Below are 12849 nucleotides of genomic sequence, written 5' to 3'. Positions count from 1 at the left end.
TTTGGCACACCAATAGCAAATGCTTATTGTACTTTTCAACTTGTGGCAATTTGCTACTGAGATGTGCACTAAATGAGTTACTCTGGCAGGCCATAACTAATAGGATTCTGGTCACTGATTTATAGATTCACAATCATTTCCTAATAATAACTAGAAACGTGGGTTTATAGAACCCTATGGGAACCTTTCTGATAAAGAAATAAAACAGTGGGCAAAATTCTATTGTATAACTTTGTGGATGTAACTCAACATTATGCCTGCAGTATCTACAATGATACCATGATGTACAGTGGTGCCTTGCTTAACGATTACCTCGTTAAAAGACAAAACCGCTATACAATGACTGTTTTGTGATCACTTGCGATCGCAAAACGATGTTTTAATAGGCAAAATTTGTTTCCCAACGATCGTTTCCCTGCTTTGGGAACCAATTTTTCACTAGACGATGTTTTTAAAACAGCTGATCAGTGGCTTCGAAATGGCCGCCCGCTGTGTAAAATGGCTCCCCGCTGTGTTTTTGGATGGATTCCTCGCTTTACAGGCACTGAAAATGGCCGCCTCTATGGAGAATCTTCGCTGGACGGTGAGTTATTCAGCCCATTGGAATGCATTGAACGGGTTTTCAATGCGTTTCAATGGGATTTTTTATTTCGCTTAATGAGGATTTTGTTCTACAGCGATTTCGCTGGAACGGATTATCCTCGTTAAGCGAGGCACCACTGTACTGCCCACAAAATACTTTCGCCGATCTATTGTGGAACGGTCACAATGGTAATCACCTAACTGATTGTGCAATTAAATTGCACTACAGTATTTCCTGTTCCTGACTAGTCCTAGCATATTTTACATGGATGTAATTTTATGTTATGCATACACAAATAGGGTTTTTGCTCATTATTGTAGTGATCACTCTGTAGTTTATATATTATGTGTGGTAAAAGGCATGTGATTTATATATATGTGATACTTAGGCATCCTTAAAAATCATGTTTCTTCTTCTGTCTGCAGTTCTTTGTAGCTTCAGATCCCACAGTAAAAACAGATCGGCTGTGGCATGACAAATATACATTGAGAAAATCAATGATTCCTTCTTTTATTACGATGGATCATTCAAGAAAGGTATGACAAGAAATGAGTCTTTTTCTGATTTTGTTAAACTTGGTATTTGCATCCATCAATAACTGAAGTAGAAGTGTGGAGTGGAAAATTTCTAGTTCTTTAGACCGTGATCCAGTGCACACTTGATTCCTGGCATCTGTAGTGATGTTGCCACAAAGGTGCAGTACAGCAATGTAGTAAATAAGAAACAAATGATGACAACTAATTGGACAGTCCTAATGATTTTGCCATCCTTATGTGTCCAAACCCCACCAGTTCAGCGCTCTTGGGTGCTGTGTCAGGACCTCCATCAAGTCTGTGCTGAGCATCAACAGCTTGTAAGCCATTTGCTTCTATGTAACTGAATATTTCAAATATGCGGTTAAGTCTAAAGAAATATAGTAGGAATGTATTGCAAGTTTCCTGTGTGTGACTTGACTGGCTTTGAAAATGCTAAGGAATGTGAAAGCAAGTGATATGTACTCATTACTGTATGCTAGTTTGTATGTAGACTAGGCTTTATCTTAGTAGGAGAAACATGCTTGGTGAAAATATTTTCTCCTCGTTTAAAAGTTTTGCAACAGTAACATTAAAATTACCTTGTATCTATGTTTAGGTTCTCCTAATAGGAAAATCCATAAATTTCTTGCATCAGGTTTGTCATGACCAAAGTCCATCATCAAAGATGATAGCTGTGGCCAAATCTACAGAATCTCCAAAGGATGGTATGAAATTTAAAGAACATGACTGTAGCACTATTCTCTGTAAAGTCTAATGTACATTACTAGAAAACCTGTTATATAGCATTGAATATCGTGTTACTACAGAAGCATCAAAGTAGCTTTTACTTTGCATGCCATACTGTGGAAAGCCCAAGCATTTTTTTTCAGAATACAATTTCAGCTGTATATACTAAGAACACTATATTTTCATGCTACATGGTAGCTTCAAAGAACTTTTGATATCATGGATTGTGTGATATGTGGAGAATATATAATCTGTATGGGTGAAGAAGTAATATTTGTGTTTAGAATACTTGTGTTCCACTGTACCTTCTATTGAGGCTTGCAGATAGTGGGGAGGTAAGACTCTGGATTGTTTTCTGAACATTAGATTTTTGTGCAACCCAAAGGATAGGATGTTCCCATGCAGGCATGCCCAAGTGGAGTGTGAATGTGGATGGCTATTTTCCCTATTGTATTGTGACACTTAGCATCTCAAGTAGTGAATCTGGTTGGCACTCAGTTTGATATGGACTCTTCTAAGTGACCTATACAGACTTTATTTTCATGCATTTTCAAGGATACACATGCACTTTTCAGAATAAAGTTCTGTCAAGGTAGCTTTCAGTATCTCTAGTCAAATAGGCCAGGATCCTGTTGTATTTTCAGTGTATAGCACAAAAGCTAGAGAAGCGCTCATGGATATTCAGCAAGGTGTTGGAATGCAAGGAATGCAAATGACACCCTACCAAGTATCTGCAGCCATTTCCATGTCTTCCATTCTGCATAGAAAAATTCCAACAGGATATCAGCCATAACATCAGTAGGTAAAATTATTAATTAAAAGCAACAGCATGTAACAGTTCAGCCATAACAATCAAAAACATGTTACCATTAAAATCCAAATCATCATTTCAGTTAAAAAATAAGGGCCGGGGGGAGGGGAGAAATGAAAACGCCCATAAAGCCTGCATAAAAGCAAACAGGGAGGGAGCTGGTGTCATTCAATCAAGCATTCCAAGGGGAATGGGGTTATCGGAAGGGACCTATTCTCTTATGTCCATTGTCAGAACTGATCTTAATGGCAGTCATATGAGCAGGACCTCCAAGACGCCTTTTAAGAAACAGGTTTATATAAGCAAAGGCAGTCCTTCCGGTGACTTGAAAAAGTCATAACAGTACTTTCAGCTGAGCAAGTACTACAGAAATGATATAATGTGCTCTAAATGCTTGACATCAACACCCACCCCCCAATCTAGTTAATTTCATTCTGTGTGAACATAAACTTCCACACAGTCTTTCATGGTGAGAGCACTACATAGAGCACATTCCAGTAGTCTGTCTGGATGTGAACCAGGGCACGAGTAATCAAAGCAAGAGCCATGGCCTTTAGGTGGGGTTGTAACAGGCTTACAGAGCTAAGCTAGTAAGAAGTTAGCCCCCATTGTTTCCTGTGCTTTTTGAGTCTAGGAGGCACCCCAAAATGTAAACTTCCTCTTTCAGAGTAAAGGGAGCCCCCTTCCTGCAAAACTGGTTGTATACAGCCATCAGAGCAGCTGACTTCTCCATGGTGGGCAGGCTTTCTGGGACAGGACATCAGTTTCCATCTGAGTCCTGCTCAGGATATATGTGTTCCTAGGCTGTAGAACTGTATACACCGGGGGCAAATCTCAATTAATTTAGTAACATATGTGAACAAAATTTTCTTTATGACACCTTCAGTAAAAAAAGCTTTGTTTTCATATAATCTCTGTGCCAGGGTTCAAATAAAAATAAATCATTGCCCAATAAACTAAAGGTACATGTTAGCTACTGTTAGTGTGCCTTATTAAATGCTAGCTATACAGAATTAATAACATTACTGGAATTTGTTACAATGTTTTTTTCTCTTCAATCTGCAATATACCATTAGTACTAAATTTGCATTTGTGCTTATTATCAGTGTATTATATGATCTCATGGTTATTTGGAACTGAGATTCACTACCTTACTCTATGGAATGTATTATGCGTAGAGTTACAGTTTCAACAGATTTGTTATTGGCATGCATGTAGCAGTTTCAAATTACAAAATATTTATTTAGACATTTTGGGTATAGGTAGCCTTTGTATTGTTTTAGTTAATTAAGCATAAAGAAATTTAACTCCAAAAATCTGCATATAAGTCACTATTAGTACATAAGCTTACTGTTCCAGTCCTTTTCAAGCACTGACTGTATACACAGAGGTCAGGTCAAATAATTGTAAGGGAGTGAGGTTTATTAATTGTATTGTTCTTGCATTAAAAAAGAAAATGAAAACACATTTTCAGTCTTGGTAACTTCTGGTTTTTCTTACAACAGCTGCTGAAATGTTCACAGATTTGGAAAATGCATTTCAGGGGAAAATAGATGCTGCCTATTTTGAGACCAGCAAATATCTGTTAGATGTCCTCAATAGAAAGTACAATTTGCTGGAGCACATGCAGGCTATGAGACGCTACTTACTTCTTGGTCAAGGAGATTTTATTAGGCACCTAATGGATTTGCTAAAGTAAGTAAATGCAGATTGTAATTCTACTCAATTTAAATGTTTGTACTGGAACAGAAGATTGTTTGAAATATAAAACACAGGTTTGTTAAGCCCATCATCCGAGAACAAAATGTTCTATTAAAACACATTTTACTGTTTGTCACACTGTTCTTGATTGAATATTGGGTTAGCTCATAGTGTGTTTCTGTTTTTATATTAGGCCATAATTGGTCCTTTTGATTCCATGTGGAACAGAGTAGTTCTCCATATCAATATTAAAAATGCTGTTTTGTGCATGTTTACCTAGAAATAAACCTTGCACATTCTGTTGGGCAGGATTCTGTGGTTGACTTCTGCTGGCATAATTACAGAATCTTGTAGGACTGAGAGTAAGATATTTTTATAGGGCCCAGTAAGAACAGTAAGAGAGTGTAATAAAGTTTAGTTTTAATAATAATAAGCATATACCATACTCTTAGTACTTACGCACATCAGTGTAAATTGAATAGCCTAAGTCAACACTGAAATTTCACTATTTGAGAAGCTGAGGCTTGTATTTCTTGCCTTTCACCAAACCCTGACTTCTTAACTACTGGAAATTCACCACTGTGATTAATACTGTTTGATTAATGCCAACATACATAAGTAATAGGATTCTAGCCAATAGATTACAAATTGATATCATGCATCACAATACAAAATTATTATCTACTAGTTCTCTCTTTAAATCTGCTAATTTGTAGAGCAACAGCAACGACTTAGTTTTCAATTTGCTAAGAATATTAACTTGAATCTTAATTTGCAAAACCCCAATTGTTCAGTCTTTTTTGACCAAATTTAAGCTAAGCACCTAAGATACTTGCTAGAAACCGGATATATTCTTAAACCTGTTTTTAAAATTTAAGGTTCTTGGACGTCTGATTGCAGCATTTAGTCTGAAGAGCATTCTTCAAATATATAAGCAAAGTACCTTTTAAGGATCTGAAGGCAGGATTCCAGCAACTTTTTTCTGTGCAGTAGAAAAAGGTTGTTATTAAAATTTTATGAATGGACATGTGACACTGTTGCAGAGTCACACTGAACACTGCTCCCTGGCTGAGCATTCTAATATTAAAACAAATACATGTTGCAACATTTTTAGTATAGAAATCTACCTTTAGAATTGTGAAGGTGGATCCTGACACTGTTACAAGTTTTGTTGATTTGTTGTGAGGGAAACCACAGTATTGCTAATCTGATCTAATGGATACATGGGGAATGTCTCCTTGTTAATTATGGATAACTATACCTAAGCAGAGACTCTTTGTCTTGCTCCAGTTCTGCTGCCACCATAACAAGAGGAGCTATTTTGTCTCCTGGTTATCTAATACCTGGGCTTAGGCAGACAGATGCTAGGATTTTAAAGTCAAAGGGACAATAAGATTATAAATATTTTAAATAATTTAAATATCGATATATATTTTAATAAATATAATAAGCATGACAAGCCCAATCTATTGTTTTCAGTACTCTTTTTAAGGGGTTGCTGTGATTAATACTGATGTTAACTTTAAGTTGCTATATTAAAACAATAGTTCTCTCTCATCACACTTTAGCCAGTTGCCCCATTACAGTGGAGTCCTAACTCAAGGATCTGCTGCCAAAGATCTGCTGACAGAAGAGGCAGGAGAAAAGAGAGGGGGAGAAGCTTCCCACAGTCTAGGGACACAGCCACAGTGCTAGTCTAGCGTTAAGCCAGGAATAGCATATTCCTAAGTAATTTTCAGCACCTCTGTGCTAGAAAGAGTATGGAGTCATCACAGCTTCAGTTAGTCTCGGGTTGGCTCGGTAGGCCCTCTGTGATTCGGGCCAGTTAGGATTGTGCTCTAAGGCTCCACTAACCCCAGCTAGTTGACTGACTTGGCTCTGAAGACAGGCAACTGTCTTCTTCCAGTTGTGGTTTAGGGGTAAAAAAAGGGTTTTCATGAGACTACTTTTTCAGTCTTTGGTGCAGCAACTACCAGTAGTGCTGCCTCAGAGATTGCCTCAGGAATTTCCCACTCCCTTGCAGACTCTTTTCTTGAATGGTTCCAATCTTTCTTGAAGTCTTCTCTCAGCCATTGCTGCTGTTACGGTTTCCTCAGGCTTTACTTAACCTTCTTTGAGCTGTTTTTCTGGCTGACCCATCAGCCTGTCGCTAATTTGCCTCTGCTAGGGTCAGAACCTGTTCTTAAACATTGTGCATCTTAAGCCATTTGTTTTAATAATGGGTAGAATTCCAACCCCTCCCACAATAATTTCAAATAGAAGACTAGTAGACAACTCTGGAATGTTCTTAATCCAGTCACGGGAAATTGACTACCTTTTGAGTCCCCCTGAATATGAGGGAGAAACTTCTCTTCTCACAGATCCAGCTCTTTGTTTACCTAAAAATACAAAGCCGTAGTTGTGTGGCAGTCTGAGAGCTTGATATTTAAACAAATCACCAGGTAGCAGTGGCTTTTCATGGTGAAAACCTAGAAATACACAGACATTGGTGCCAGTGTATAATTAGAAAGAACTGTTCATTAGAAAGAGGGCTGAAAGTACAGTATATTGAAAATACATAATGAAAATAAAATACATAAATAAGGAAATGAATGCATTTATTTTATATTTCTCATAATAGGCCAGAGCTTGCAAGGCCAGCTACTACTTTGTATCAGCATAATCTGACAGGAATTCTTGAAACAGCTGTCAGGGCAACTAATGCACAGTTTGATAACCCTGAGATCCTGAAGCGCTTGGATGTCAGACTTCTGGAGGTACTTGGGAGCCATTTTGTTGTTTTATGAGAAGGCACGTTTAAATGTGTGTTGTTGTTTTTTAAAACACTCCAAATTCAGTGTTCCAAAACACAATAATCTGTGCCTAGGAAACTAGATTTTTAAAAATCTGCCAATATAGTCCTTAATATTTTTTCATTTGATAATGAGCTCTCTTCCATTGCGGAAATATACACATGTTTATGCACAATGCCAAGAATTGAGGCCATAATCTGAAACAGCTGATACATACATCAGCTGTTTCCCGATAGTTTTAAGTGTGCATGACTCTGTGTTGGATTGTGGACTAAATTGACAGCGCCACTGAATTTATTCTGATCATTTCAAGGATCTGGCAAGATGCTGCTTGATTCTGTCCAGCATTTAGAGGGCTGACACTTGGCTGGTTTTGTGTACGGCCCTCCCCGTTTCCCTGACTAATGAATTCCCCAGTCAGTGAGAGCTTTTTTCTCTAGGACTGGCTCTTCCCTTGTGTCAATAAACTATGTGTATCACTGAGTCTGTAAGAAACCAAGCTTGGTCTCACTCCCACTGCTTATGTGTTGATCCAGAAATCAGCAATGATCCTGATGAATTATAATTTATAAACTTTAGTTAAATGCTTGCACACTTCTTTTTTCTTTTAAAGGTGTCTCCTGGCGATACAGGTTGGGATGTTTTCAGCTTAGACTACCATGTTGATGGGCCAATTGCAACAGTAAGGATTTGTCTTCCAGTTTGTCAGTTTTCACCCTCCCCCTTCAGCAACCACCCACTTAGCTCACTAAATACATTGCTATTAAAATAGCCTTTGTACTTTTAGAAGTGCACATTTAAAGATACTGCTTTCTATCTTGGATGTACCCACTGCATTTAAGAATGCAGCCAAACTCTCAATTTTCGTAAATTATTAATGAGTGTTAAAATGCTATATTTTAAGACTTTCATTATTTGAGATAAATAATTAATTTGTTCTTTTAGAGAGTTTAGAAAGTACTTAATAAATGGATTTTCATTTTCATCCATTATTCTGAAGCTGCAGCAACTAATTTGCCATAATTTACAAGGGCAGTAAGACGTATTTTAAGGGAGCTCATTGTTTTCTTTAAATAAAATATATTGGGCAATATTCATTAAACTACGAGAAAATAGCAGCACTACAGTTCAAAACACTTGCTAAATATAAAGAATAACATTGATTTCTAAACAAGATGTCAAAAAGTAAGAGCTTGACCCAAAGGTCATTGCCATGCATGGTTTTCTGGAAGGAAAGTAATAGCTCTATTTTCCAATTCGTTAACCTACCAGTCATGTTGTCCCCTTCTTCTAATACATTTTACATCGTTCCAGAGCTGTGTAGCTGCTTCTTTACATATTAATAATAATCTTTTGCATAACTTTTTGGTTCAGAAAGGAAATGAAGTAAAAGTGATTCCTTTAAACATTTGTGCTGTTGTATGTAATATAATATTCCTTAACAAATATTCATGTTAGTTAAACAAGACCCACACGACAAATGTAAATATTAGAATTTAAACTTCTGGCGATTAGCTAAACAAAATGACTGGGTGCTGACTGGTGATTCAAAGTTACTTTCACTACAGACTTAATGAGTGGTCTTTGTTCTGGTCGGGTCACTCCCTCAGGTTCAGGTCCTCACATGTAAAATAATGTCTTTGGGGGATGAATGAGATATGGAAAACTGGAAATAGTTTAAATGATGTATGGATCCGAAGGAACTTTCTCTTTAAGATTTTCCACAGATTTTTGATAAACCTAAAGAAATACAGAGCTAGTAAGTGATGGGTGGGCCATAGCTGCTGTGCAATTCCTAGTCTTATTAATGGAGGCAGATGAAAATAAATCCAGTAGTACTTCTTTTTCAAAAATTAATACAGTCATCAAGTGGAACAAATCTAAAATACATATCTAATTTTAGTAAGTGTTTTTTATTTTTATTTTCAGTAAAAATTATGCAGTTTATTCATTTGTTTATTTATTTATTAGAGTTTTGCCCCACCCATCTAGACTATGAGTAGACCCTTCCAATATGGAAGGGAAGTCCTTTTAACTGGTTTTAAGCCCTTGCACTCCCAGCTGACTCTGAACCATGAATCAAAAGGTAGAGGCATATTTGTAAACCTGCAATGATTTCTAGTGATGATATTGAAAAATAAAGAAGGGAAGGACATAAAGAATCTCTACTCTGGCATCCCCTTGCCTTTAACATTATTGGTTAGAATAGGATTTGGGACTGTCTTACAGCAGCTGCTCTGTATGGAGCTAGACATGATTTGCAACAGCAGGCCTAACTCTTTCCATATATTCAATATCTGTGAAGAATTCTGTCTATATAGATCCCTTTTTATGACCTATATATATATAGGTGAATGTTGATTTTATGTAAATATAAATAAATTAAGGTTGAAGCAGTAAATGGTGTAATGAGCATGTACAACTGCATCTAACTCTTCCAAGAATCATGGAATATAAGTTGTAGGGTTTTGTTTTAAAACAAATTTGGTTAAATTTGTTGTAAATTAATCATGTTTTAATATTTTTAATCTTTAATCGTATTTTAATAGTAATATCTTAATTCTGTATGATGTTAAACATATACATTTTTAACTGTCATAAACTGCCTTGAGTTACTTCTCTAGGAGAAAGGCAGGATGTAAATAAAGTAAATAAATAAATGCTGAGATTATTAAACTAGCAACACCGGGCAGTGAACTTAAGATGTTCCATAGTTATTTTCCCTATATTTGTTGTGGCACAGAGAAAAAAAACAAACTTTCTGTTAAGTCTGATGCTGGTTGTCAGGAGGATGTTTAAAGGTTGTACTGTCGATCTCTAAAACCCAAATATCTTTTGATGTAACCAGTCTGACTCACAACGGTACTTAAAGCAATGAAAGTGGAAATGCACAGGAAATTAAAATTATAGGTTGTTTCCTAACTTCTAAGTCTGTGAACTGATCTTACTTGTAGGTGTTTACACGAGAGTGCATGAGCCATTACCTGAGAGTGTTCAACTTCCTGTGGAGGGCAAAACGGATGGAATATATTCTGACAGACATATGGAAGGGACACATGTGCAATGCAAAGCTTCTTAAAAATATGCCAGGTAAGAGAAGATTCCCCAAGGTGAAATTATACAAACCATTATTTTTGGACCATAGGTCTTTAGATTATCTTTTATTTAGAAGGTGGAGAGGCACCTGACATCGTTGTTCTAGCACAGTGTGTTACCTAAGCAGATCAAGTTCAGCTCAGGGCAGTTTATAAAAGGGTAAAGAATTTAATGAAGAAACATCTAGAACAATATCAGCTGTCAAAACCTGGCAGTTTTCTGTAGCTTCAAGAAGACCAGTATGTTACATTTAGTATAGGTATATCTCTAGAGGCCCTTGGCTATATAAACGTGTTGACTCTTTGGATTTTTAGCTGTAAGTTACTCTGGCTGTAAGTAGTCTTGTCAATGTTTTTAGTGTCAATGAAATGAAAATTTCTTACTAAGTTCATTTGCTGCTTTCTATTATTTTGCATACAGAACAAATAAATTACTCTTGTGATAGTGTTCAAGTAGTGCAGTTCATTCTTCCTCTGTTGATGTTCTCTTATCAGTAGCATTCTCTTGTCAGAACTGTACTTTTAGAAAAAACAAAGTGACAATCATTGCTGCAAACTGAAAGAAGAGTCTCCTTCTGTTGTATTCTAGAGTGAGGCTTCAGTCTGTAGCCTGGTCCGTATAAGTTGCCTTTCTGATTGGAGTTTGGGATGAATGCTACCCTCGGTGTTTTAAGAGTTTTCACTTGTCTGATGTTGATGAGTCTTGTTGGCCTTTTTCTTTTTTCTGCTCTGGTCATGATAATCTGTTTTTGACTCACTGTCTAAAATACAGTGGACCCTTGACTTACAGATGGCTTGACTTACAGACTTTTTGAGTTACAGACTTCTCTGGCCGCAAAATTTAGGTTTGACTTGCAGACTGAGATTTGACTTACATACCAGAAAAAAACCAAAATGGAACAAAAACGGCCTGTTACGGGATTAATCGGTTTTCAATGCACTGTAGGTCAATGGAGACTTGACTTACAGACTTTTTGACTTGAGAACCGCCTTCCAATACGGATTAAGTTCTCAAGTCAAGACCCCACTGTAAAGTATTTGTACTACCCTTTTTGTCCCCAGGCAGAGCTTGCTAACCAGGCTGCAGGTGGACGGATGTGTCTTCACCTTTGTTCTTTTCCCTTTCTTTTATCAGTTTTGAGTGGCATGGCATGCTTGTGGGGTCACTTGCACATCTCCTGTGTAACTAAAGTGGCTGACAAATGCTTTAATTAGTGTGTAAGCGGTCTCACTCATATTACAGAGGAAGAGAGAGAACAAAGAAATTAGATATCTTATCCCTTCCTTCATCTTGTCTCTTCTGCTGCTTCTGTAGGGAAAAGATTACATGGTCCAGTTTCCACATCACCATGGTTTTGCTCACGATGCCATTTCAGATGAAGTCTGCTGCTATTTTGAGAAAGCTGGAATTAGATCTAGGGCTGTGTGTGCTTGAAATCCATACCCCCATGTGGTCCTACTGTACTTTTTTTTTTTCATAATCTCCTTGTCTAGATTGTCTAACTCCCAATTTTCTATTCTTTAACATTTTAATGTTTGAAACTGTGCACTTGGAGGGCTATATTAAAGGCTTGACTTTGTCTCCAAAAAGTTACTGTAGAACAATAGCTAGAGTTGCCACTCCAAAGGAAACTGTTGAAAGAACTGTTCCAAGCATCTCCAGTATTATACTGTGTAGATGATTTAGGAGTAGAGAAGCTCCAGGAATAACTTCTGTTGGATTTGGAAAATAGAGTTGATCAGAATTGTTACTTCTTATCTCCATTATTGCTTTTCATCTCTGGAAACACAAACCTAGCTTGAGAAATGCATTTTTTCTGATGTTATCTACCAAACAGAGTATTAGCAAGATAGAAATATCAGCCTAACTAATCTATACAGAACCTTATGGAATCTACTAAAATCCTGTTCGTATCCCAGTGCTAGCTGGGAGCTTTCTTTCTGAATAGGAAGCTAGGCAGAGCTAGGCCTAACTAGGCCTCAAAGCCTTCTAGCTTAGGCTTTTTCTCTCAGTTGAGCCACATTTAGGTGTGTGTAAGTCACATAGAAAGGGACATTGTGGCGCTGTGGGTTAAACTGCAGGAGCCTCTGTGTTGCAAGGTCAGAAGACCAGCAGTCGTAAGATCGAATCCACGTGATGGAGTGAGCTCCCATCGCTTGTCCCATCTCCTGCCAACCTAGTGGTTTGAAAGCATGCAAATACAAATAGATAAATAGGTAACACCACTGTGCGAAGGTAACAGCGTTCTGTGCCTGAGTCACGCTGGCCACGTGATCACAGAAACTGTCTACAGACAAAACACTGGCTCTGCGGCTTGGAAACAGGGATGAGCACCACGCCCTAGAGTCGGACATGACTGGACTACCGTATTTTTCGCTTCATAAAACGCACTTCCCCCCCAAATAGTGGGGGAGAAAGTATGTGCGTCTTATGAAGTAAATACAGGAAAAAAAGGGTTCAGCCACCACCACCCAGAAGCCTCCCACTGCCATGCTGAGAGGCCTCTGAACTGGCACCAGAGACTGCTTGTTGTTTGGACCTCACCATTCTGCACTGCTGGCTTTCCAGGATCTGCTTCCTGCAGTCTACCTGGAAAACAAGCAG

At 37.7% G+C, this 12849-nt stretch overlaps 1 protein-coding gene across 2 annotated transcripts in view; it reads left to right on the top strand.

Annotated features, from left to right (window-relative positions):
• The window catches only part of TUBGCP3 (tubulin gamma complex component 3), a 62147-nt gene that overhangs the window by 41748 nt on the left and 7550 nt on the right, over positions 1-12849 (top strand). For both annotated transcript variants that reach the window (XM_020794317.3, XM_020794318.3), the window contains exons 12-17: positions 1009-1119; positions 1715-1823; positions 4162-4351; positions 6978-7113; positions 7763-7831; positions 10104-10239. In XM_020794317.3, the coding sequence (XP_020649976.3) occupies positions 1009-1119; positions 1715-1823; positions 4162-4351; positions 6978-7113; positions 7763-7831; positions 10104-10239 (751 nt within the window). The remainder of the gene's footprint in view (positions 1-1008; positions 1120-1714; positions 1824-4161; positions 4352-6977; positions 7114-7762; positions 7832-10103; positions 10240-12849) is intronic.

Source organism: Pogona vitticeps, chromosome 3, assembly GCF_051106095.1.
Source record: "Pogona vitticeps strain Pit_001003342236 chromosome 3, PviZW2.1, whole genome shotgun sequence".
In the NCBI taxonomy this organism is placed as follows: domain Eukaryota; kingdom Metazoa; phylum Chordata; class Lepidosauria; order Squamata; family Agamidae; genus Pogona; species Pogona vitticeps.
The sequence above is the reverse complement of the archived record's forward strand: the minus strand, read 5'-3'. Positions and strand labels throughout refer to the sequence as shown.